Source organism: Fusarium falciforme, chromosome 12 (assembly GCF_026873545.1).
Source record: "Fusarium falciforme chromosome 12, complete sequence".
NCBI lineage: Eukaryota > Fungi > Ascomycota > Sordariomycetes > Hypocreales > Nectriaceae > Fusarium > Fusarium falciforme.
Genome location: NC_070555.1, coordinates 38,218 through 60,076, shown reverse-complemented (window position 1 = coordinate 60,076; position 21,859 = coordinate 38,218). Strand labels below are relative to the sequence as shown.

Sequence of the window (21,859 nt, the reverse complement as noted above, 5' to 3'; positions counted from 1 at the left end):
TAATAAGATTAATTACCTTAAAGCTTTTATTAAAAGAAAAAACTAAGGGATATTATTTAATATTATATTAAATAAGTAATATAACCTTATACTTAGGTACTTATAGTTATGCTAATTTAACTTATATTTTAACTAGAGAATTAGCTAGGTATTTTTTTCTAATTATAAGATACCTTTTATATTAAATAATAACTTAGATATAAGATTTTAAACTTTTATTAGAGATACTAGAGAAGTTAGGTAGAGATAAATATAAGATACCTCTTTACCTAAAAGGATATAATATAAATATTATAATAAATAAAAATAATAAAACTAATAAATAATTATATATATTATATAATACTTCTATAAATTAAAAAAAAACCTTAAGTAAACTAAGAAGATATTAAAAGAAAAATAACTTAAAAATATTTTATTATAATATTATATTTATAAGAAACTTTTTATAGAAAAACTTAAAATAAATCTACCTAAATATATATATTATAACCTTAAAATTAAATTTATTAATAAAAAATAACCTAGCTTTAATAAACTTTATTTACTTAATAAAATATAATTATTAATATTAAAGGAATATATTAAAGATCTATTATAAAAAGGATATATTAAGAAAAATAAGTTATTTATTAGATACCTTATTATATTTATCTTAAAAAAAAATAAAAAGCTCTAATTCTATATTAACTTTAAAATACTTAATATTATTATAATTAAAGATTATATATTATTACTTTTTATTAATAAGTTAAAAGATTAACCTTTTAAGATAAAGTATTTTATAATATTTAACCTTAAAGGAGCCTATAATCTTATTTAGATTAAAAAAGGATATAAATAAAAAACTACTTTTTATACTAAGTATAAACTATTTAAGTACCTAGTTATACCTTTTAGACTTATTAATATATCTATTATATTTTAATAAATAATTAATAATATACTATAAGAATATCTAGATATATTTATTATATATTACTTAGATAATATCTTTATTTTCTTTAAAATAAAAGAAAAATATATAGAATATATCTATAAGGTATTATAAATATTATAAGACGCTAAGTTATTAATAAAACCTAAGAAAAGTAAATTCTATACCTTAGAAGTAAAATTCCTTAGATATATTATCTTATATAATAAGATATATATAGACCTTAAGAAGGTCTTAGTAATTAGGGATTAAAAAGAATTAATAAATATTAAGGAAATATAAGCCTTTCTTAGCTTTATTAATTATTACTATAAATTCTTTTAATAATTTAAGAAAATTATTATATTATTAATTAATCTTATAAAAAAAGATAAAATATTTATATTTAAAGATAAAATAAAAAAAGCCTTTAATATAATTAAGGAACTTATCCTAAGTAAACTAATACTTAAGATATTTGATTTATCTTAATAAATTAAACTTAAAATAAATACCTTAGACTTTATATTAAGCGCCTAAATTAAATAATAAGATAATAAAGGACTTTTATATTTTATTATATTTTATTTTTATAAGTTATATAAAGTAAAACTTAATTATTTTATTTATAATAAAGAATTCTTTATAATAATTAATGCCTTTAAGGAATTTTAATATTATCTCCTTAGAAGTAAATATTTAATTAAGGTATATATAAATTATAAGAATATTACTTACTTTATAAAAACCTAAGAACTTAGTAAATAATAATTATAATATATTAAATATCTTTTAGAATTTAATTATATTATTATTTATATAAAAAAAATAAAGAATAATAGGGTAAATATTATTAGTTAATAGCTTAACCTAGATATTAGAAAGATTAAAATAAAAGAATAGTTTTTATAATTTATATAAGAAAAATACTTAAAGTAATAAATTATTACTTATACTAAGTAATAAATACTATTATATTACTTAATAAGTAAATAAAAAGATAAGATTATTATTAATATTACCCTTAGAAAACTTAGGAGACTTATAATTAGATAAATAGACTAAGTAAGAAATTAATAAGAAATAATTATATATTAAAAATATATCTTTATATCCTAGAAATATATAAAAGAATTTATTAAATATTATTATTAAATAATAAAATATAATAAAAAACTTAATAATAGAGATTTCTAGGAAATAATATATTAATATTTTTATTAAGAAAACCTTAATATAAGACTTAAAAGCTACCTTAATTATAAAATATATTATAATAATATATAGCTAAGAGATAAGGATTTACTAAAATTATTTAAATATAACTAAGTTATAAAGATATTTTATATTATTATTAAAAGTATTTATATAATAAAGTAAAAAAATTAATTCTTAAAATAAATCTAAGAATATAATATATAATTCTTAGATAATAAGAAAACTAATAAATAATAAGTCTTAAATAAATTATATTATAAACTTATATATAAAATATATAATTACTTATTATATAGATACTAAGGAATTAATAAAACCTTAGAGTAAATTAAGATAATATTTATATTCCTTAGAATAAAGAAGATTATTATAATAATTATTAATTAATATAATCTTTATATAAAAACTAAGGCATAATATTATAAACCCTATAGGAAATTATAATTACTCTTAGTTATAAAATAACTATAGAATTTAATTACTATAGACTTTATTATTAAACTACCCCTATTAAAAGAACTAGCTATTAGAAACTTTTATAATAATATTCTTATTATTATAAATAGATTTATAAAATTTTCTTATTTTATACTTTATAGAAAATTAATAATAGCTAAAAGATTTACTTATTTTTTTTATTTTTATATTACTAAGATATATAATATATTACTTAAGATTATTATAGATTAAGGATTATTATTTACTTTAAAATTCTAATAGAGCCTTATAGAATACTTAGGGATTAACTATAAGCTCTTTATTATATATTATAAGGAGATAGATAAATAGACTAAATATATAAATTAGATACTAAAATAATACCTTTAATATTATATTAATTATAAATAAATTAACTAAGTTAAAAAGCTATTAGCTATATAGCTAGCTTATAATATAGCTGTAAATAAAAGTATAAAAATTATATTAGTTTATATTAATTTTAGATTTATATTAGATATATATTAATAAATATAAGATATTATTATTAACCTTAAAGTAATCTTTATTAATAATTAATTAAAAAACCTATATAAAGAAATAAAAATAAAATTAGAATTTATTAGAAATAAGATAATAAATTATACTAATAAGAAAAGAATTAAGGGATTAATTTGTTTAAAGGGAGATATAATTTATTTTATAATAAAAAATATTAAAATAAAATAATAAAATAAAAAACTTAATTATAAATATATTAGATTATATAAAATTAAATAAAAAATCTTAGAAAATAATTATAAATTAGACTTATTATTAAAAGTTAAGCTCTATTTAATTATTTATATTTTATTACTTAAATTAATAAAAAATATTATTTAAATTAAAATTAAAAATAAATTAAAAACTAAAATTAATAAATTAGAAAAATATATTATAAAAGCTATTCTTAATATAAATAAAATTAATAATAAAATAATATATTTTATTAAATAAAAGGGCTACCTTAACTCTAAAAATATATAAAAACCCCTAAAATACCTTACTAATATATAATACTTTTTAAAGGACTTCTACTAATAATATTAAAAGGGGAAATAAACTTAAGGCTAATAGCACTCTAATTAATAATATCTATAGTACTTATAGACTACGCGGCGATTATAGCCTCTAACTCTGCCTTCTTAGTTAGCTTTAGCTTATCTAAGAAATAAAGTCTCTAGATAGCTATCTTAATACCCTTAATATATAATTAGTATTTTTAGTAATAAAGCTAAGTTAAATAAGCTAAAACCTTATTTACTTTTACTTAAGCTTTTTATACCTCCTACTATAAATATAAAAATTTCTTTTTAATATATTTTTTCTTAGAATTTAAATAATTAGACTCTTAGTAAATATAATTTACTTAGGAAATTATTAATAATAAAAACCCTATAAGTAAGAATATATAAATAGGCACTAGAGATATTTATTAATATATTATATAAAAGGCTATAATAAGTATATTTTTTATAGTAATCTAATTTCTTAGGTAAAGCTATATAATAAAGACTATAAAAATAATAAAATAAGTAAGATATAATTTTAAATCTAAAATAATTAATAATATTACCTAGTTTAATAATAGCTAATTACTTCTTAGAAAAGAGAGGATAATTAGATATATTAGTAAAAGATTTTTATAGGTTAAAGATTAATATATATATATGAAATAACTAAGGTCATAGGTATAGCCTTAAGGATAAGACTAATAGAGGGGAGATATTATATTATAGCCTAGGAAACTTCTAGGCTATATAACTAAAAGGGTCTATATTACCGCACTAATTAAGAATAAATTAGAATAGATCACGCCCTATAGGCTATAATCCCCTCTAATCTAATAAGTAGGATTATAATAGCTTAGGCCCTATAAGTTATAATCTATTATAATCCGCCTTATTATATAAGGTATATAAAATATACTTATTATATTTTCTTATATAGTAGCTACCTTAGCTATTAATATAACTTAGTTATACTTAATATCTTTAAGTATATTACTAGATATAATTTATACCTACTATTGCTTAGACTATGCCTAGTACTCTTTGCTAATATAAACCTAGCATAACTGGTTTATCCCTTAGGAAACACATGATCGTTATAATAATCTAGCTATATTAATAGTTAAGGACCCTAAGCGCTTTAACTATAGTATTATTTATATAAATAATACCTTTAGTAATATCCTCTCTAATATCTTAGGTAGTCTCATAGGCATATTAGGCGTCCTACCTAGCGTTAATCTCGCTAGTATTCCTAGAAAGGGCTTATATAAGGGTCTATATAAGCTAGTCCATGGTAGCGCGCTAGATATCTCAGGTAGGGATCTTATAAACCTTATCGCTGAGATTCTAAGCCTGGCTATAATGCTATAGTACTTGTTCCTACTAGAGAAAGAGGCTATTACTATAGAGTAGGCCGTTATTAGAGTGCTTAATGTAAAGGAGAATAGCGGATTAGAGATTAGAATTAGAGATCTGGGGGGTAATATAAAGTATAGTAAGGTTAGGGATATAGTTTATTAAGTACTAAAGGGGTTATTAAAGTAAGAGTCGTATGATTTAAAAGACCTATAGCGCACTAGTAAGGCGTTTAGCGCTTATTAGAATTTTAAAGCGTAATATTAGTAGGCAGTTTCTAATCGCTTAGTAGAGTCTTTAATAGAGGCATTATATACCGGGAGAGGGAGGTAATTATTATAGCATCCCAACATCAATGAGGACATAAGATTAAGCGACGGTATAATACCTTTTATACTTACTCAGCAACGGGGGTATGGCATAGTGACTCCCTTGCTGATAGCACACGGACTATACTTCCGCATGGCCTTTTTGGCAATGAAAATCTTGCCCGAGTCGGCGTAGAACATGGCCTCGATAATGGTAGCACCACTAGGGTTATACCCGGAATAGTTGCCACGGAGGGAGAAGCTATCCTTAGCGCTATAGAGAGACAGCGGTTATGATACTCTCGCCAGAGTTATTATTCATCTGGGTCTTACTTATTATGCCCTATTTTTATCAGTAACATTCTATCTCCTTACTTATCCCCTTTAGGTATATAGATTGGCTGCGAGTTACTTATTTAATCTGCTAAGTCCTTCTATAGCTATCCGGGGATTACCCTTTGCGCGGGCACTATGGTCCCTATATGCGATTAAGGAGTACTTACTTACATAGACTTCTCCTTAAAAGGTAGGACTGGGTCTCTTGGCTATAATAGCGTTATCCTTTGGACTTAGATTTATTTTCCCCTAAGAAGCTATCTAGGCGGGTATTTTTTAATTTTATATATAAACTATAGTGGCTATATATAAGGGAACCCTATATTAGCTATGAAACCTGGGCCGCTTGGTCGGCGAAGAGGTATCCCTGCGTTAAGTTCTATTAAGCGTGATGTTAGGAGTGACTTAATATTATACCTCCTAAGATTAATATAGGCTATTTTAATACCGTCTTAACTCTAGACCTAGAATAACCTAAACGTTGGTGCTGCTACCTGCTGCACCTTGTTCTAGCTGAAACGCTCTGTGTAACTATGATGACTCTACTAGCCTAAATTAAATCAGGATATTAGAACTTATAATAAAACTTGTTATATTAGGCCTGCGATGTTATTTTTACTTTAAGAGTATTATAAATAATTAGGGAAGAGAGGAATATAATGCTTCTAAGTTATATCTATAACCTAAGTATAAAAATACCTAACTATGCCCTTAAAATTATTAATTAAATACTTATCATAGGGTCTAGATACCTTATAATTACTTATTATTTAATTGCCTTATTACTTCCTCGCTAACTTTATATAGCCTATATATATAACTATACTTATTAAAATATAGCTCTTTATTTTTTTCCTTATTATTACCTTCTTTACTATAGGCTATATTAATATAGGTAAGATTAACCCTCTCCTAGCCTTATTCTTTATTTATGTCTTTATGCTAACCCTCTTAGAAGCCTTAATTTATTGCTAAAATAGCGGATTTTGTGACTTTATTATTAGAGCGGGAAGTGCAGTTTTTAGGAACGCAGGAAACCTATATTCCGTTAGATGTGATAAGGGCGAATGCGATTAATTTAGAAGATGCGTATAGTTTATTCCTCTAAATAAGCAGAGTATCTTGAACTAGGGACGAGAAGTTAATAAATGCATTAAGGGAGGGCAGATAGGAACCTTAAAGGTTTAGCAATTCCGTTGCTATAGAGGTTAAATACATGCAGCTAGGTATGAGTCTTCTCCTGCAGGCGGGAGAAGGTTAAAAAAAAGGCCACTGTGTTAGCATTGGGATATGATGCTATGATGTAGTGATAATGTGTTCTTTATTGTAGTTAAAGCCCGGCCCTTGATGGGTTAACTAAGCTAAAAGATCGAGGTTAAATACTTGGACTTAGAACACTACTCTGTAAACTCTCCTAGCTTACTAGGGTGTATAGCAGGTAATTAGAAGCGTCGAGGGGGGTCCTAGACAAACTAAACATCATCCAACTCACTATTCCCAAGAGCTACTACCGTTAACAGGGCATTAATTCTCATAGCCTCCTCGAGTTGTTGCCCATCAGCTAAGCCTACAGTCTTGTCAAGATGGCCTATGTTGCTCCATATCGTGGCGATGAAGTCATCATTTTACCAGGATGCAGGCTAGAGACCCTGAATAGCGACAGTGGAGTAATTCAGAATCGAACAGCTCAACATCGCTCATCCCTTGCTGGTTTATGTGGTTTCCACAAGCTAACAGTGCTATAGGAGGCTCATCCGGCTTCGGAGCTGCGATATCTAGATCCTTCCTTGCGGAAGGAGCGAAGGTGTATATCGGAGACATCCAGCTTGGTGGCGTGGAAGCTATCGCCAACGAGTACCCGGGCCAAGCGATCGCGGGACATCTCGACGTCACCATTCGAGCCGAGTGGGATGCGGCCATAGCTAATATCGAAAAGCACTTTGGTACACTGGGCATCCTGGTCAACAATGCGGGAACGAGCCACCGGAACAAGACTACTCTCGAGGTGACCGAGGAGGAATTCAGACGCACGTTCGACGTCAACTGTCTGGGCATCTTCCACTCGGTCCAGGCAGTGTTTCCGATAGTGATAAAACAAGACCACGTCGTCTGCCTGAATATTTCCAGTGTGAGAGCTGAAAGGCCGCGTAGGGGGCTCGTGTGGTACAACGCTTCTAAGGGGGCGGTTTCCAAATCAACGAAGGGTCCCGCGCTTGAGTATGGCTCAGCGCGCATCCGAGTTAATAGCATCAGTCCGCTGCTGTCTAGCACTGGACTGTATGTACCCCCAGGGACCTTTTCGACAGATGCTGACCTTGAACAGTTTCGAGCCGTTTACTGGAGTGGCTGATAAGTCCAGAGGCTCGCCAACAGTTCATCGCGAATGTCCCCCTTGGCCGGCTAGCGGAGGTCGATGATATCTCAAAAGCAGCTCTCTTTCTTTGTTCTGACGCGGCGGGGGTTGTTACAGGAGTAAATCTTTGTGTTGATGGAGGTAGAGCTGTCTAAATAGGATGAGAAGAAGGGAACAAGGTGAACTCGTAATAGGCTTTACCTGTCCATAGATGTTTTATCCATTTCAAGAGAGCATTGTCATGCTACCACCGAACGGGGCCACGCACTCCAAGTTGAGCATATGTCTTGCCTTCGGGGGCTTGGAAGTCAGTTAATTTGCTTCACATATCATCCAGTCAAGACAGTCGCATGGAGTACACATGGGTTTATAAAGCTGGTGTAATTGTTCAATGTCTAACCGCGAAATACACTCTTATTCCTCATACTTCAGCCCTCAGCATCCGGAGTAAGGACACCCTTCTCTTTCAAGCCACTAATGAGTCTAAACACCGCTTGACATGCAAGTTTAGCTACCGTGTCGCCTCCCTCAAGGCGTGGGTTGAAAGAGCAGACAACAAGCGAGGTCGGGTTTACCTTGGTGGGAATCATCTGCATCAAATCCATCAGATCCTCGGGCAAATAGCCGCCAGGAGATGGGAACTCGTTGACACGGCCCAGTGATTCGTCGAGAACATCTAAATCGAGATGGACATGGGCATATTGGACATCGCGCCTTCGATCTAGAATCGCAGCTAGGCCGGCAGTAAAATCCACCCTCTCGTCCGCCTTGCCCCAAACCACATCAACTCCAGCCTCCTTGATGGTCTTGGTTTGCAGCTCGGATACGTCCCGCAGTCCACAGTATATGACCTGCTTGACATCCACAGGCTGGTGGCCGGGGACAGTCTTCATCAAGGTGTGCCAGCTGGTGCCAGTCAGCATCGACGCAGCCATGGCGTCGAGATATCCGTTTTCGTGGGTCGAGGGGGTATCGAGGTCGTCGTGGGCATCGAGCCACAGCACTCCAGCTTTGGGGCTGGTTTGGCCTGACTTTGCTTGGTTGAGACCAGCCATAGTTGCAGTGCTGGCATAGCAGTTGCCAGAAAGGACCAGAGGGAACGAATTGCGTTTCGCAGCCGTAGAGACGGCATTTGAGATACGGCGGAGAATTTCAAAGGTCCTGCCGATCTCGCCCTCGAATTCATCGACCGGGCCGATGTTGATAAAGGAAACAGGAGCCAACTCGCTGAGGTCCCGATCGATGCCGTGAGAGAGGATGCGAAGAGGGCCTCCGCCGACACGGTGATCGTAGACACCTACGTGGTAGGGAGCTACGATGATGGCGATTGAGGTGAAGATCATGGTGACAGGATGCGCTGAAGGGCGAGACTAGAGGCTGGGGACCTGAGATGTGAAGTGACACATAAATGCCAGGTGACAACGGGTAGTAAAAACAACGATGGGACAGGGCAACATTGCGGCTCTCGACATAAAGTGGAGAAAATTGGGGTGCTTAGAAGTGTTGGGGTCAAAATGATCAAAGTTTTTCCCTCCATCATCAGCGTGGCCCACGCAGAAACGGACCACCCCCAGAATCAGGCCCCCTCCACACCACCAACACAACCATAACAACAGGCATTCCAATGGCGATTTCTCGCGCAAAAAAGAAGCTATCGCAAAGCGACTTTAGAAATCGATTCAGTATGCCTAAATGGACTGAAGAGAACCTTTAAGCGGCGTTCAACGACGCCAACAACAGGTTCTCTGCCAACTCTGCTGCCGACCGGCATGAGATCCCACGTTTAACCTTGAAGGCAAAGTTGCAAGGCTGTACTATAAAAAAAGAATCGCACGAAGCTTATAAGAAGCTATCACGGGTGCAGGAAAAGCATCCGACCAACTGGATTCTCATACAGCACGACCTAGGGACCCTGTTATGCACCAGTAGGTCCGGGACTGGGCCAGCAAAGTTACTAGACGTAATAGATACGAAGATAGCGTCGGGAAGAACTAGATTAAGCGTTGAATGAGTCTAAAGAAGGAATTAAGGATACTACAAGGCAAAAGGATAAATTTAGACCGGTTTAAAGGCGCTTCTACTAAGCCTTTTAAGGCGTTTTTCATGCTACTGGTGATGCCGGCCGTTAAATTCATTAGACGCAAGAATAGGTACAACGTCGACGAAGTTGGCATGATGGAAGTAGTCAGATACAACAGTTTCGTACTAGGGAACGCAGAGAAGAAGCCGGTATTGAAGAAATGGCCAGGATCGCGTTCCTAGACTTCGATTCTTGAATATTGCTTTGCAGATGGGAGAGTACTGACTCCCCTGGTGGTTTTTGGGGGAGCAACGGGTTAAGAATAATATTTCCCTAAGGAATTGGACTTTCAAGACGGCTGGAGTTTCACACCGTCCCCCAACGGCTGGACGAATGAACAGATTGCGTTAGAATGGCTAAGAAAGTTCTTCACCCCCAAACTAAGCCAGATGACGCCAAGGAGCCACGATTATTTATTCTCGATAGTCACGGCAGTCATATGACTCCAGACTTCCTTTTCAAATACCGTGATGATAATATTCTCGTTTTTTTCTTGTTACTCACACATCACATGTCTGTCAACCCCTATTACCGACCCTGGTCAGTGGCGTGTTTGATCGAGTGAGGTAGATGCTGGGTAAGCGGGCCTTTACCCAAGGTTATTGTGCGATATTCATTGGCCTTTGGGCTTGGTCAGCTCAGCCAAGCGTGTGGGTGAAAGCTTTTACCGCCATCTCTCATAAAATTACAAACCTTCAGGCCGTTGGAGCTACAAAAGCCCTCCGCCAGCTATCCGAAGGGGCAGGAAACGCCCGCAACGCCAATAATTACGCCTCGTATTAGTCAAATCTCCCGGGTTGCGGGAAAGTGTCGAGCCGGTTGCTCAAGCCAATCAACACCAAAGAGTTGGGCAATACTCCGTACATTGTCTGTTGATCAAGCGCCACCGAAGGTCTGATACCCATGTGTCCCCGCCATGACTTGATCAGCTGCCTGCAATTGGGCACCTAACTGGCGTGTGCTCATATGCGACCCCTACGGCGTGGCTGTTGTGGCTGCAGCCGGTCAAACAAGCCGTCAAATTGGGTCTCCGATAAGGGTTTCCGTTGAAACCAAAAACGGCAATGGATCGACGTAGTTTTCTCTTTCCCCGAGACGAGATATGTACATTATCCCTGTAGGATCCACGTCATGCCCAACTGCGCCTGAGTGACTCAGATGCCATTGCTTGGATGTGCGATAGGCTCTGCTGACACCTGGGGCATTTTTGCTTTTATGTATTTAAGTGTGTGGAGGTGGACGTAGCAGGAGCTGGAGAAGAAGTTCGTGTGAAGAAACTAAGGGAGCTAGGTCAAGCAAGGTGCTAGACGTAGTATCTCTCTTCAAGATGGCGACAGATATGACCGCCGCGCAGGTTGTGGTTGACAAGGCGGAAGACCGGTACGTCAGCTTCGTTGCGTCCCTTGCCGAGGAAGCGAAGACTTCAAGGATCTTCTTAAGATACAAGGTTCTCGACACCTTTCTTCATCTCGATAGCTATCCAGCCCCAAACAGTGTTCCGTTCCATGTCGGAGAGGCAAAAATATCCCATATATCATTCGATACGCCTGGCAATCTGATTTTTGCCCGCGACATAAAGGAATATGAACTCGCTTCTAAGATCGATACGGGTTCTACTCGGCAAATTTTTATAGTCGAAAATGTAACTCCGAAGGTAATCCGTGTCTTTGGGGGGCTTTTGAATGTCGATCCTGAGTTTTTCCTCGACTACATCGATGCAGTGCCGGCTGAGATGGACGTCACGAAGGAGGAAATATCGTCTAGGCCCGACCTGATTCCCACGGCATGGTACCGTCACCAGGGTATCGAAGGGCACCTACCCACTCTGAAGTCGATGAACACTCGCCGCGATCATATGTCCTTGCGATTTGTCGGTCCGAGAGAATACAGAGGAGAAGATTACTGCAAAGCTCCCGAGCGAATGAAGCCCGATATGAAGAAAATGAACGTCGAACGGATAGCGGGACTTCATGTCCCCATAGCCCGAAAATTAGGTAATGGGGGACGACAATTCGACAACGTTGCAATGACACGTCATTGTGCCGCTATCTGGTTCAAACAACCCGACGACGCTACTTATTCAGCGTGGACCACAGGTACGGTGCCCTTCCTCGAGTTTTTTTGACGGATAATAGAAAAGAGAAAAGAAATTAAAGGAACACCGGATAACATAAATGCAGCAATTATCCTTGTTGACCCTCCTTTCGAAGCTGAGGATGGCGAAACCATGTACGGCACCAGAGCCGACTCGGCGTACCGGTCCTTCATCTGCCGTCCGTTACCCAACAAAGTGATGGAGAGGGAGAAAGAGCCCAGATCCACCTACCGGGCTTCTCTAGCACATATTATAGTGCGTGAGATTGCTCAAGGGGGCGATTTCCATCCCCTCGTCGTAACTCAAGCAGTGGCTCGCATCATAGCGTCTGAGTGGATTTCCACAAGCGCCTACATCGAGCGAGACATCAATACCCTTGAGTGGAGACTGGAAGACGGTGAGGTCGGCATAGAAGTACTTGAGAAGTTCCTCAAGAAGCTCTTCATTCTGCGTCGTCGGATCCGCAAGTACCAGGCTTTAGTTGACGAACAGTTGCAGCTCTTCCGCGACTGTTTGCCCTACGCCTGGACAAAAACACCTTCACCTGCTACCGAGAAAGCAAGGACCGAGATGAAAGCCGATTTCGAACAGGTTAGGAGCACCATAGACAACAATGGAGCCCGGCTATCCCAGACTCTAGACCTTGTCGCCTCTATCATGCAAGTTCGGGCGGGGGAGCAGTCCATCAAGCAGAATGATAGACTATCTTTCTTGACTCTCATTGCCACTGTTGCACTTCCCTTCAACGCCTTGGCTGCTATTCTTGGTATGCAGACGAGCTGGGGCCCCGGAAACCCGCATTTCGGAAAGTTCTGGTTAATATCAAGTGCTGTGTGCGCTTTTATGTGGATAGGTTACAGGGTATCCAGGTTCTGGATGCATCACGTCTCGAAGATGCAGGCGAAGTTGGTCTGAAAGCGGACACAAAAGACATTCCATGTGTCTTCGCTGTCCGGCCGGCAGTCCTTATCGAGATGAGTTAAAATATAGTAGCGAAATCATCCAACTGAGTTGCTATGTCTAGAAGCCCAATGCCTGTTCTTTTCTTAAGGACACAGAAACGAAATAGGACTAGGGAATGCTGAGTTTAGTATAATTGCAAGGTTTCGGACGTATAGTATTACTTGGAGTAAGTAACCTAGTATTTATTAGTTTCTGCTAAACGACGCAATTTATAATCTTAGGATTAGCTAGTTACTATTAGATTAGACCTTATATAATAGCTCTAAGGGTAGTTATATATACTTAATTACTAGTTGGAAGAATACTAGAAGATTTCTAATATATTAAATAAACTATACCTAATTAAACAGACTATAGTATAGCTTAGAAAAATGAAAAGAAAGAGCCTTAGGATAAATAATAAAAGTAATATATATAAGTTTAAAAATAAGCCTATTATTTATACAAACTATTAGTTAAGCTATTGATAGTTTTTTTTATGATGGACTTTTTTTATATTATATATTAATATAAGTCTTATGGTTAGGGAACTAATAGCTATAAGCAAAATATGGGCTGCCTTATCAGTAAAGTACTAATAAACCACGTAGACCTTGGGGCCATCCGATATATGTCTTTCTTTACTTTCTACTTTCTAGTTTAACTTTTCCTGCCGCAGACAGAGACGTCAGCAGCCACCCCAAGGAACACAGTTTTACACAACAACAGCATCTCAACAGACCCAATGCTGCATAACACCGAGCCTTATTTCGACTATCTGTCAGGCAAGTTATTCCCTCAAGAGCAAGCTTCCACAATAACGAAGAACACATTATCTTACCACGTCATAGCATCGTAACCAATGTTAACAGAATTGCCTAATCTCCATCTAAACATTTAAATGCATGTACCGCTCCGTATCCGACCTTCCCGGTCGCCCAACCTTCACCACAATCAAGCACGCCGCAAGATGCACCATTACTACTGTATACCAAAACCACCATCCTAAACTATATTGTCTGCCATCTGTTGAGGCGCGCTGTACGTGCTCTGAAAGCCCATGTACTTTTCCCACGTAAGTCTCTCACCTCTATACTCGTAAGGGACCTGGTAGGGAGCAATAGACGCTGTCACTAGCGTCAGATTCATGCCGGACTCCAACATATTCTCAACCAGCTGCCCCATCATTTCCTCCCGGTACTTGGCCGGATCTGCCTCGATTGTTTCAATGAGAGCCTGTGAGAAATCATACATCTCATCACGTAGCGCTTGCCGGAACAACCTCTGCGGTAAGTCTTTAGTATGTGGGAAAGCTTCGTGAAGCTTGGATATAAAGTACTCCTCCCAGCCCCGGTCGTGAATAGGGCCAATCCTATCATGAACTTCCTTGTCGCAAAAAAGAGTGGCTTTGTTATGATCGATCCCAGCAGCTGTGAAGAAATGCTCAAAGCAATCGCGGAACAAGTGGTGCTGATCACCTGGAGGCTTTCGAACTTTTTGCATCATCTTCTGATGGGCGGCGCGCAGTCTGTCCAAGGCAAGGTTCATCTTGTTCTCGAACTTTGTGGCAATGCCAGTCCAGAATTCCTTCGTCTTTTGTATCCTTTTCAGTAGAATGTCGGTTGCCTTACTCTTGATATTGTCGAGGCCTGCATTCTCTTGATCGAGTGGAGACAGTGCGTTGGCATTGTTGTCGACTGCTTCTGATGCCTCCTTTTTCTTTGCCGCATGCAATGCAAGCTTTTTCTTGAATTTAGAGGTCCCAGATGGGTCATATGAGTTGACTGGGTCATTTTTGACGTACTCGTAGAGGTTTGGCCCATCTACGTCGCCAAGGGGGTCCGGTGAAGTCCAGCGGCTGACCCACGGACAGTAGTAACGGTGTCCACAATGATACAGTCCCGTTTCGCGGTCATGCTCGTACTTGGCAAAACGATAGATTCGTGGGGCCTCGACATTACCGTGCACGGCCGAGTAAGTAACGCTGCCAAAGGGAGAATATTCCTCGTACGAGACGAGCTGGGCCTGGTCGTCCAGTTCCATGTTGTTTCCAGTCTGAAAACGTATCAAGGGTCTTTGACGACTGCTGCTGACCTCTACCATGGCCAATGCACTGTCACCTCCGACACTTGCAATCCACAAATCAGACCCGTCGCTTCGGGCTTGAAACTCGACACCACTGAGAAACAGCGTCTCCTTTTTCTTGCGAGGCTCCCCGTCAGCTTTAGCAGCGGATTCAGTCACCTTTCGTACGCGCTTGCCTGTGTGACCATAGACGTAGTATGTCCTCTCTGGTGTGCCGGAGTTGACATACTGGGTAGACGAGAATGAAAGCATGTTATCCATGTTCCAATCGAGTTCAGAGAATTTGGGAAGTGATGTCATGCAACCCGCAAGTCCAGCATCTGCAGAGTAAGCGTATCTGCCTTCATCCTTGCCACTAATTGCTGTTCTGCTGAGGCGGTTGCTTTTGACGAGCGGGTCGTCACTGAGGAGGCTCTGTTCTTCGTAAAAGTAGCTCCTCGTCCATCCCGTGACGCCTTTGCTTGCGGGCGCGTCGTGCTTCGTCGAAAGCATGTTGCCTTCACGATCGTATTTGTACGTCTCAAGGTACTGATAGAGCAAGTTGCCATCAGAGATACCGCGCGTTGGACTGAGCCCATTCATGGCGCTGTGAGGGCTCAGCTGATTACCTTTGCCAAGTGCTGATGAGAGCTGGCCCCTTCCGGTGGCAGATATCAGGTTGCCCATTTGGTCATACGTATAGTCCCATTCAGGCTTGATGCGGCTTTCCTTAAAGTACTTCACTTGTTCAGACTTATCATAAGTGAAGATAAGGCGACCAAGGCAGTCGTAGATGTGTGTGATGTCCTCGAGAAGCTCTCTTCTGCCACGATACCCGCGCACGGTTTGTTGAGAAAGGAGCTCTCTTGAATTTTCGTCGTACACGAACTGCGTAGTGACTGTGTTTCCGTACGTGATACTCAGAGGCAGTCCATCGGCGGAAAAGATTGCATTTGAGAGATATGGTTTCCAGCTGTTTTCCTTGCTCGAACTGAACTCGACACTGTCGACGTGCCCTTGTCGCGTAAAATGTCTTCGGGTACGATTCCCTTGAGCGTCTTTCTCCTCGAGTACTTGGCCAAAGCTGTCATACTTGCTAGTATGCGAGTAGATTGCCTTTTCCAACAAGTTATTGGACCTCCAGTCAACCACCCTTTTGTACTCTTGGGTAGACTGGAATGTTTTTTCAAGGCAACGACCGCGTACATCGTAACGGGTGCTCATATGAACGCCGGCTTGGTCCTCCACTTTCCAGACTTGCTCCTTCAGGTTGAGAACCGGTGCGTCAGCACAGCTCTCCCCATAAGTAATCCTCGTGACCAACTTCGACGCCACTGTCCCTTTCTGCACCAACTTTTCGATCTCACGGCGCATACCGTCATACCGGGTCATGAATGAGTATCCGCGACAGTTCCAGGCCAGAAACTCTTGGCCTTGGGCATCATGGAGAGCCCATGATTCACCTTTATCCATCCCTTTACTCTGCAGCATCCGACCGAGTTTGTCGTAAACCATCTTTTCTACAAGACGGTCGTACGAGTCGACATCTCGCACTTTGTTTCCATCCACATCATAAGCAGAGCTGCGCGTATACATCTCGCCATCAACCACACGAACAGTACGGATCGGAAGCCCACAGCTACCGATGTGAGTAACGACAGGGGTGTCAGAGTAAATGGAGGACTTTTCGGCAGCTCGCTTCTCCTGTAGCGTCCCGAGTCTGTGTTTGTCGTACCAAGTCCTTGAGTATCTGCTAGCTCGAATGCGAGTGAAGAAGTGGCCAACATCTGGATCGTCTTGTGGTCTGGACTTGAGAATCAAGTCACCGGCGTTGTATTCGACTGTAGCCCAAGGATTAAAGACCGTTTTTGTCCACGTACAGTCTGCTGCGAGCGAGGCAACGCTACGACCCATAGCATCGTGAAAAGCGATGACGGAATTGGCTTTCATAAGCTGGACTGGGAGGGGTGCTGGCGAGGTGGTGAAGCAAGGGTGATATGTGCAGATAGCGTGGCCAGCTTTATCCGATACCGAATGGCCAGGGATTAACCATGTCTTCTCAAAGGTGTCCAGATCATTCAGATGCACCTCTTGATAAGGACCTCCAAGGCCATTCATATAGGAAACGTTAACGCGAATCTCCGGTATTCTCGATTTTCCCGCTGGAAGAGCGCGTGTCATGTGGACGGTGAATGCTGGCGCAGGAGCAGTCGACGTCTGATTGATCTTTAAGACTTCGGAGCTTGTCTGAACAACCTGCCGGGCTTTCCAATGGGAGTAGCGATTGATGCAGTGAATGCTTCTACTTCCTGCATTTCCGAGAACACGCCTGGCAAGTTCTCCAGCAGGATTAAGAAGGATCCTCTCGGCATCCTCAAGACTAACGTCTCGAACCATGTCTTGAACACTATCCGCTTCTTCTTCGTCTCTTGAACCCTTGCCCAGAGCTGCAACGGCAAGGATCTGGCCCAAGGGATCAAGTACCACTTGCACGGTGTTGAGATTCGGGTCGGTAATCTCAACGGGCTGTAAATTTTCGTAGTCGTTCTTGAACAACGTTATGCTTCCCAAGGCGTCTTCCATCTCTTCGGTGAGCAGGAAGTTCTCATCCAGCCTGATCCGTGACACGTTCTCAAAGACGTCCACGAAGAATGAAGGGGTGTAAAATGACTCGCGGGCATGCTTGAGCTCCTCCCCCGACCCCACGCTTTCCGGACGATAGAAGAGGGAGCGTGAGGATGGAGCCCACCAAGCCTCACTGTCATTGAAACTCACATACTTGCCCTGTGCCAAAAGATCCTTCACCGAGCCCCCAATACTGCAGCTGCGCAAGCCCAGCTCGACTTGGGCCATGATGTCTGGCGTGAAAGCAAGAGTGTATGTTTGGTCTAGTAGCGAATGTGCCTGTAGCTTGCCCTCGTCAAGCCGCTTTTCGAGAAGCGAGTCTTTGTAAAAAGCCCTATTCTCGCTTCGCAGAGCTTTCCATGTCGCCAGGCACTTGGCTGTGGGAAGCACTTGGAAGTCGTACTTGCGAGCTTCCTCAACAGTCAGGGTTCCGTTGAACGAGAAGTTTAGAATCTCATACTCTCTTTGCCTCCATGCCGCTGGCTTGCGAAAGTTGTATCGCTCTTGAACGTCTTCGGTGTACCAGATCTGGGTGTGTGACATATTCCCGGCCTTTTGGTTCTTGTCGACATCCGTAAACGTAGTCTCCACACAGGCACGAGGATAAACAATGTGCAAACTTTCCTCCACGTCGCCAAAGAGGTTGGTTTTGAGGATAATGTCGTGCGTGGTCCGCGGGTCTTGCATGTTTCTCTCATACTGCCTAGAGAGCGTCTCTCTTGGGTTGACCTGGACCGCGGAATACTTGTTCGGCCCTTGTGACTGGAGCAGTTTTATTTGGTACGAAAGTTCCTGGACCACGAATGGTAGGCTGGCCTTGTCTGTTCCGTCCTGGCTGTACGTTTCAGAGCGCAAATTCACTCCTCGGAGAGCCTGTAAGTGTTCTGCGGGGTCGCTGTCGCTAGAATCCTGAAGATTCGATGATACGAGTGGCCTGGTTAGAAAGCGAGATTCATCCACCTGCAGGCCCAGACCAACGCTGAACCATGACTTAGTGTGTGTGACTGGGGGCTCACATGTTTCGTCTTGGCCGATGATGAGCTTCTCCCGATGAAACTCTTCCACCATCTCGAACCCAGCAAACTGTTTTTCAACTTGATCATAGCATCCATTGTGATAGATGTACTCGGTGGAGTGTTGATTTCCCGTTATGGTATCGTTCAATTCCACCTTGGCAACGCACTGGACAGGAAAGGGCAACTTCGTTGACCACGGTAGACCTCTGCTTTCATCGTCCAGAAAGAACTTGGTGGATGGCGTATATGCTATAGATGTGACCGCGCCTAGTCCGTTGCTATAGCTCTGCAGTAAGTGTGGTTTTGTATCTCCCATGAGGTCAAGGTACTTGATTCTGTTCGTTCCATCCGACGTATCGGCCCAGCATAGGCAACCAGTTCCTTTTCCAAGAATGTCCAGGGTGAAGACCAAAGAAGGATTGGCGATCAATGGGAGATTTTGAATGAAGACCTGTTCACTCCAGGAATTGCCGCTCAGGTTGTAGTACAGACCTGCTCCTCCCGTAGGAAGAACGTAGAGTAGATCTGTCGTGCCGCTGCCGTCCACGTCAATGAGCCGTACGCGGGCATGGTCAAACTCCCCGCCTGTCGAAAGCAAAGGCGGGTTGCCCATGTCAACCGCAGCGCCAAAATTGCCGTAACCCAAGTTTGGCCAGTATCTGACTGATGTTGCTGAGACCTGTACCACGTCTGATAATCCGCTACCTGTCATGTCTGCAACATGAATCTGAGCGTCAGGCGTTTGGGTCAAGCGTGGCAGGCTGCTCGGATTTACTTGGTGAATGCGTTTGTATCCAGAGAGACCCTTCTTACCGAGGTTCTGCTGCCAGACCAGCGCCTGCGAGTCGTCCGCCACACACAGCGTATCAACTAGACCATCGCCGGTCAAGTCAATCGCAACACTGTCTGGCCATGTATCCCCACTAGGGGTCTCGGGGAAGTTGGAGTATGTACTCCATGTGTCTGATTCCCCTCGTTCAAAAAAGCCCTGCAAACAACCTTTGCTGTCTCGCAGGACGTAGTTGAGATGTCCGTTCCGATCAAGATCCTGAAACGTGCCGCCTACTAGGCTCGGCTGTTGCCCAAGTACTATTGGCGGACAGAACTGTGGTTCATCAGTTGAAGAACCCGGGCCTTTATTGCGTTGGTAGCAGAGCGTCCCATTGTTGGATCGTATCAACAGCCCTGGGATGCCCTCACCGTCGAGGTCCAGCCACTCCGAGACCTTTGATTTTGGATCAGGTAACTCAAGAAGATTGAAAACGTTAGCTTCCAAGGCTGCCAAGTGGCTGGATTCCGGCGTCGGCGTGTACTCGAATGACCACGGAGGCAGACTCTCTGACCTGTACCTTGTAATATCTTCAGGGCCGTCCTTGTCGAGAGCATGTCCACTCATCGATAAGCCTCTCAGCACAGTCCTTTGGGGGGACTCATCGTATTGTATAGATACTGAGAAGACGAGATTCTCTGGTTCCTTGGTTTGCTTGGGGAAATGATGAAACATCAGTAGACGTTGACAGAGCCGATAGGTCCGCACTTCGAATCCGGCCTGGCTTTGAGAAAAAGCATCCCGACGAACCGGCCAGTCATGAGACTCAACAGTACTCGGGCTGGCTCCACTGTGCTCGCCGTAGTCAAAGACAAGTTCAAACATCCAGTCTTGGGGCCACTTTGATGCTTCCCATGTCGCCAGATCGCGGTTTGGAACTCTGTTGCCGTATTTGATTCGTTTGATGTATTTCTGACGGCACCTCGCGTCCTGGGTTCGATTCATTTCCCAGTCAGGCATGATTCCGTCCGCATCGACTATACATTTGGCGTTTTCCTGTTTATATGTGTACTCGATTGCGTTGCCAAATGCATCATAAGACCGACTCAACATCCAGGAAAATATTCGTGTTGTGCCGTTAGACGTGTCCATGATTCGACTGTGGTCATTGTCGCCATAGATTGCCGTCTCGTTATCGGCCGTGAGAGTCCTCCAATGCACGTCTGTGGGACTGGCCTTCCTAGCCCATCTCTCGATCCGCACAGAGCCATTGTCAAACCTTGGACGGTAGATGGCGACATCAAACTCGCCTTCCGGTCCCGACTCGGTTCTTGTCTCAGCGGTGCCGTCGTCATTCAATCTTCTAATGATGTCTGCTCCAGACATGGCCAGATCATCCTCATCGTCGTTATATCTCGGAACAGCATGCGTCGTTTTCCGATGGATCAACGGGAGTGAGACACTCCATCCAAATCCAAAGAGGCCATTGCCTGCACCGGAGTCGTACGCGAGCGACAACTTAGGCTCATACCCACCGCGACTTGGCGATGTGCAGATAGGCAGCGCAAACGACATGGTGCCATTCGCAGGGCTCACAGAGAAGTTCTCACTGATAGGCTTAAAGGCGCCGCCGCCTTTTCCTGAGACATCGAAGGAGGTACGAAAACCAGGGACGCCTTCACCCAGCGTCCGAGTTCGAGGGGAGAAGGAGTTGGAGGTCTTGGAAGGTGCCAGCATGTGACTCTTTGATGCAGCCGTATTGTCTTTGCTGGTTGGTAGCGTTACTCCTGCTTTGGCTTTCTGCGTAGACGGCCCGCCAGGACCTGGTGGGCGATGGAAAACAGGTGGCATGATTGGTAATTTGAATATGAACGACACTCGACTGTGTAAAGGATCGAAGAGCCCTAAGTTATCTCATAGGCGGGTTCGGTTCTTGGTAGAAAGATGGCTGATATAAACGAAGAAGTCCTATACATATACATATTTATACCTAGAGACTGTCTGTAACGGTAGCTTCTGGTTGTCTCTTTGGCCAACGTGCTACGGTTGATGGTTACAGAAGTTGTCAGAATCGGACAAGCTTAAGTCACGCTCTTCCCTTGACTCACTTCAAGGTTTCCCCATTCGAAGGCGTATGCCAACACTGGGCGTAGTGCATTTCTCACGCATGACCCATCCCAATAACACGTTGCTGTTCCAGCTGGCATGCGGGTGGGATAAACACGGCTCGGCCATGGCGTTGACGACTTAGCTTGCGGGACAAATGACCGGCCACCTGCACTAGTAGCCAG

The 21,859-nt window shown here is 41.0% G+C and overlaps 4 protein-coding genes across 4 annotated transcripts; 2 read left to right on the top strand and 2 right to left on the bottom strand.

Annotated features, from left to right (window-relative positions):
• Positions 1-7,207: 7,207 nt before the first annotated feature.
• On the top strand, positions 7,208-8,041 carry NCS54_01376400 (Hypothetical protein; the record flags this gene model as incomplete). The annotated part of the gene is made up of 3 exons (XM_053158937.1): positions 7,208-7,334; positions 7,370-7,901; positions 7,948-8,041. The coding sequence occupies 3 exons, from the start codon at positions 7,208-7,210 to the stop codon at positions 8,039-8,041; spliced, it is 753 nt and encodes a 250-aa protein (XP_053014912.1).
• Positions 8,042-8,405: 364 nt separating this feature from the next.
• NCS54_01376300 (uncharacterized protein) lies at positions 8,406-9,320 on the bottom strand (the record flags this gene model as incomplete). Its single annotated transcript, XM_053158936.1, has 1 exon — positions 8,406-9,320. One exon carries the CDS (start codon positions 9,318-9,320, stop codon positions 8,406-8,408), a length of 915 nt encoding a protein of 304 aa, XP_053014911.1.
• Positions 9,321-11,291: 1,971 nt separating this feature from the next.
• On the top strand, positions 11,292-13,067 carry NCS54_01376200 (Hypothetical protein; the record flags this gene model as incomplete). Its single annotated transcript, XM_053158935.1, has 2 exons — positions 11,292-12,153; positions 12,238-13,067. The coding sequence occupies exons 1-2, from the start codon at positions 11,385-11,387 to the stop codon at positions 13,065-13,067; spliced, it is 1,599 nt and encodes a 532-aa protein (XP_053014910.1). The 5' UTR covers positions 11,292-11,384.
• A 1,032-nt stretch (positions 13,068-14,099) lies between these two features.
• On the bottom strand, positions 14,100-21,419 carry NCS54_01376100 (Hypothetical protein; the record flags this gene model as incomplete). The annotated part of the gene is made up of 1 exon (XM_053158934.1): positions 14,100-21,419. The coding sequence occupies one exon, from the start codon at positions 21,417-21,419 to the stop codon at positions 14,100-14,102; it is 7,320 nt and encodes a 2,439-aa protein (XP_053014909.1).
• Between the last annotated feature and the right edge of the window lie 440 nt (positions 21,420-21,859).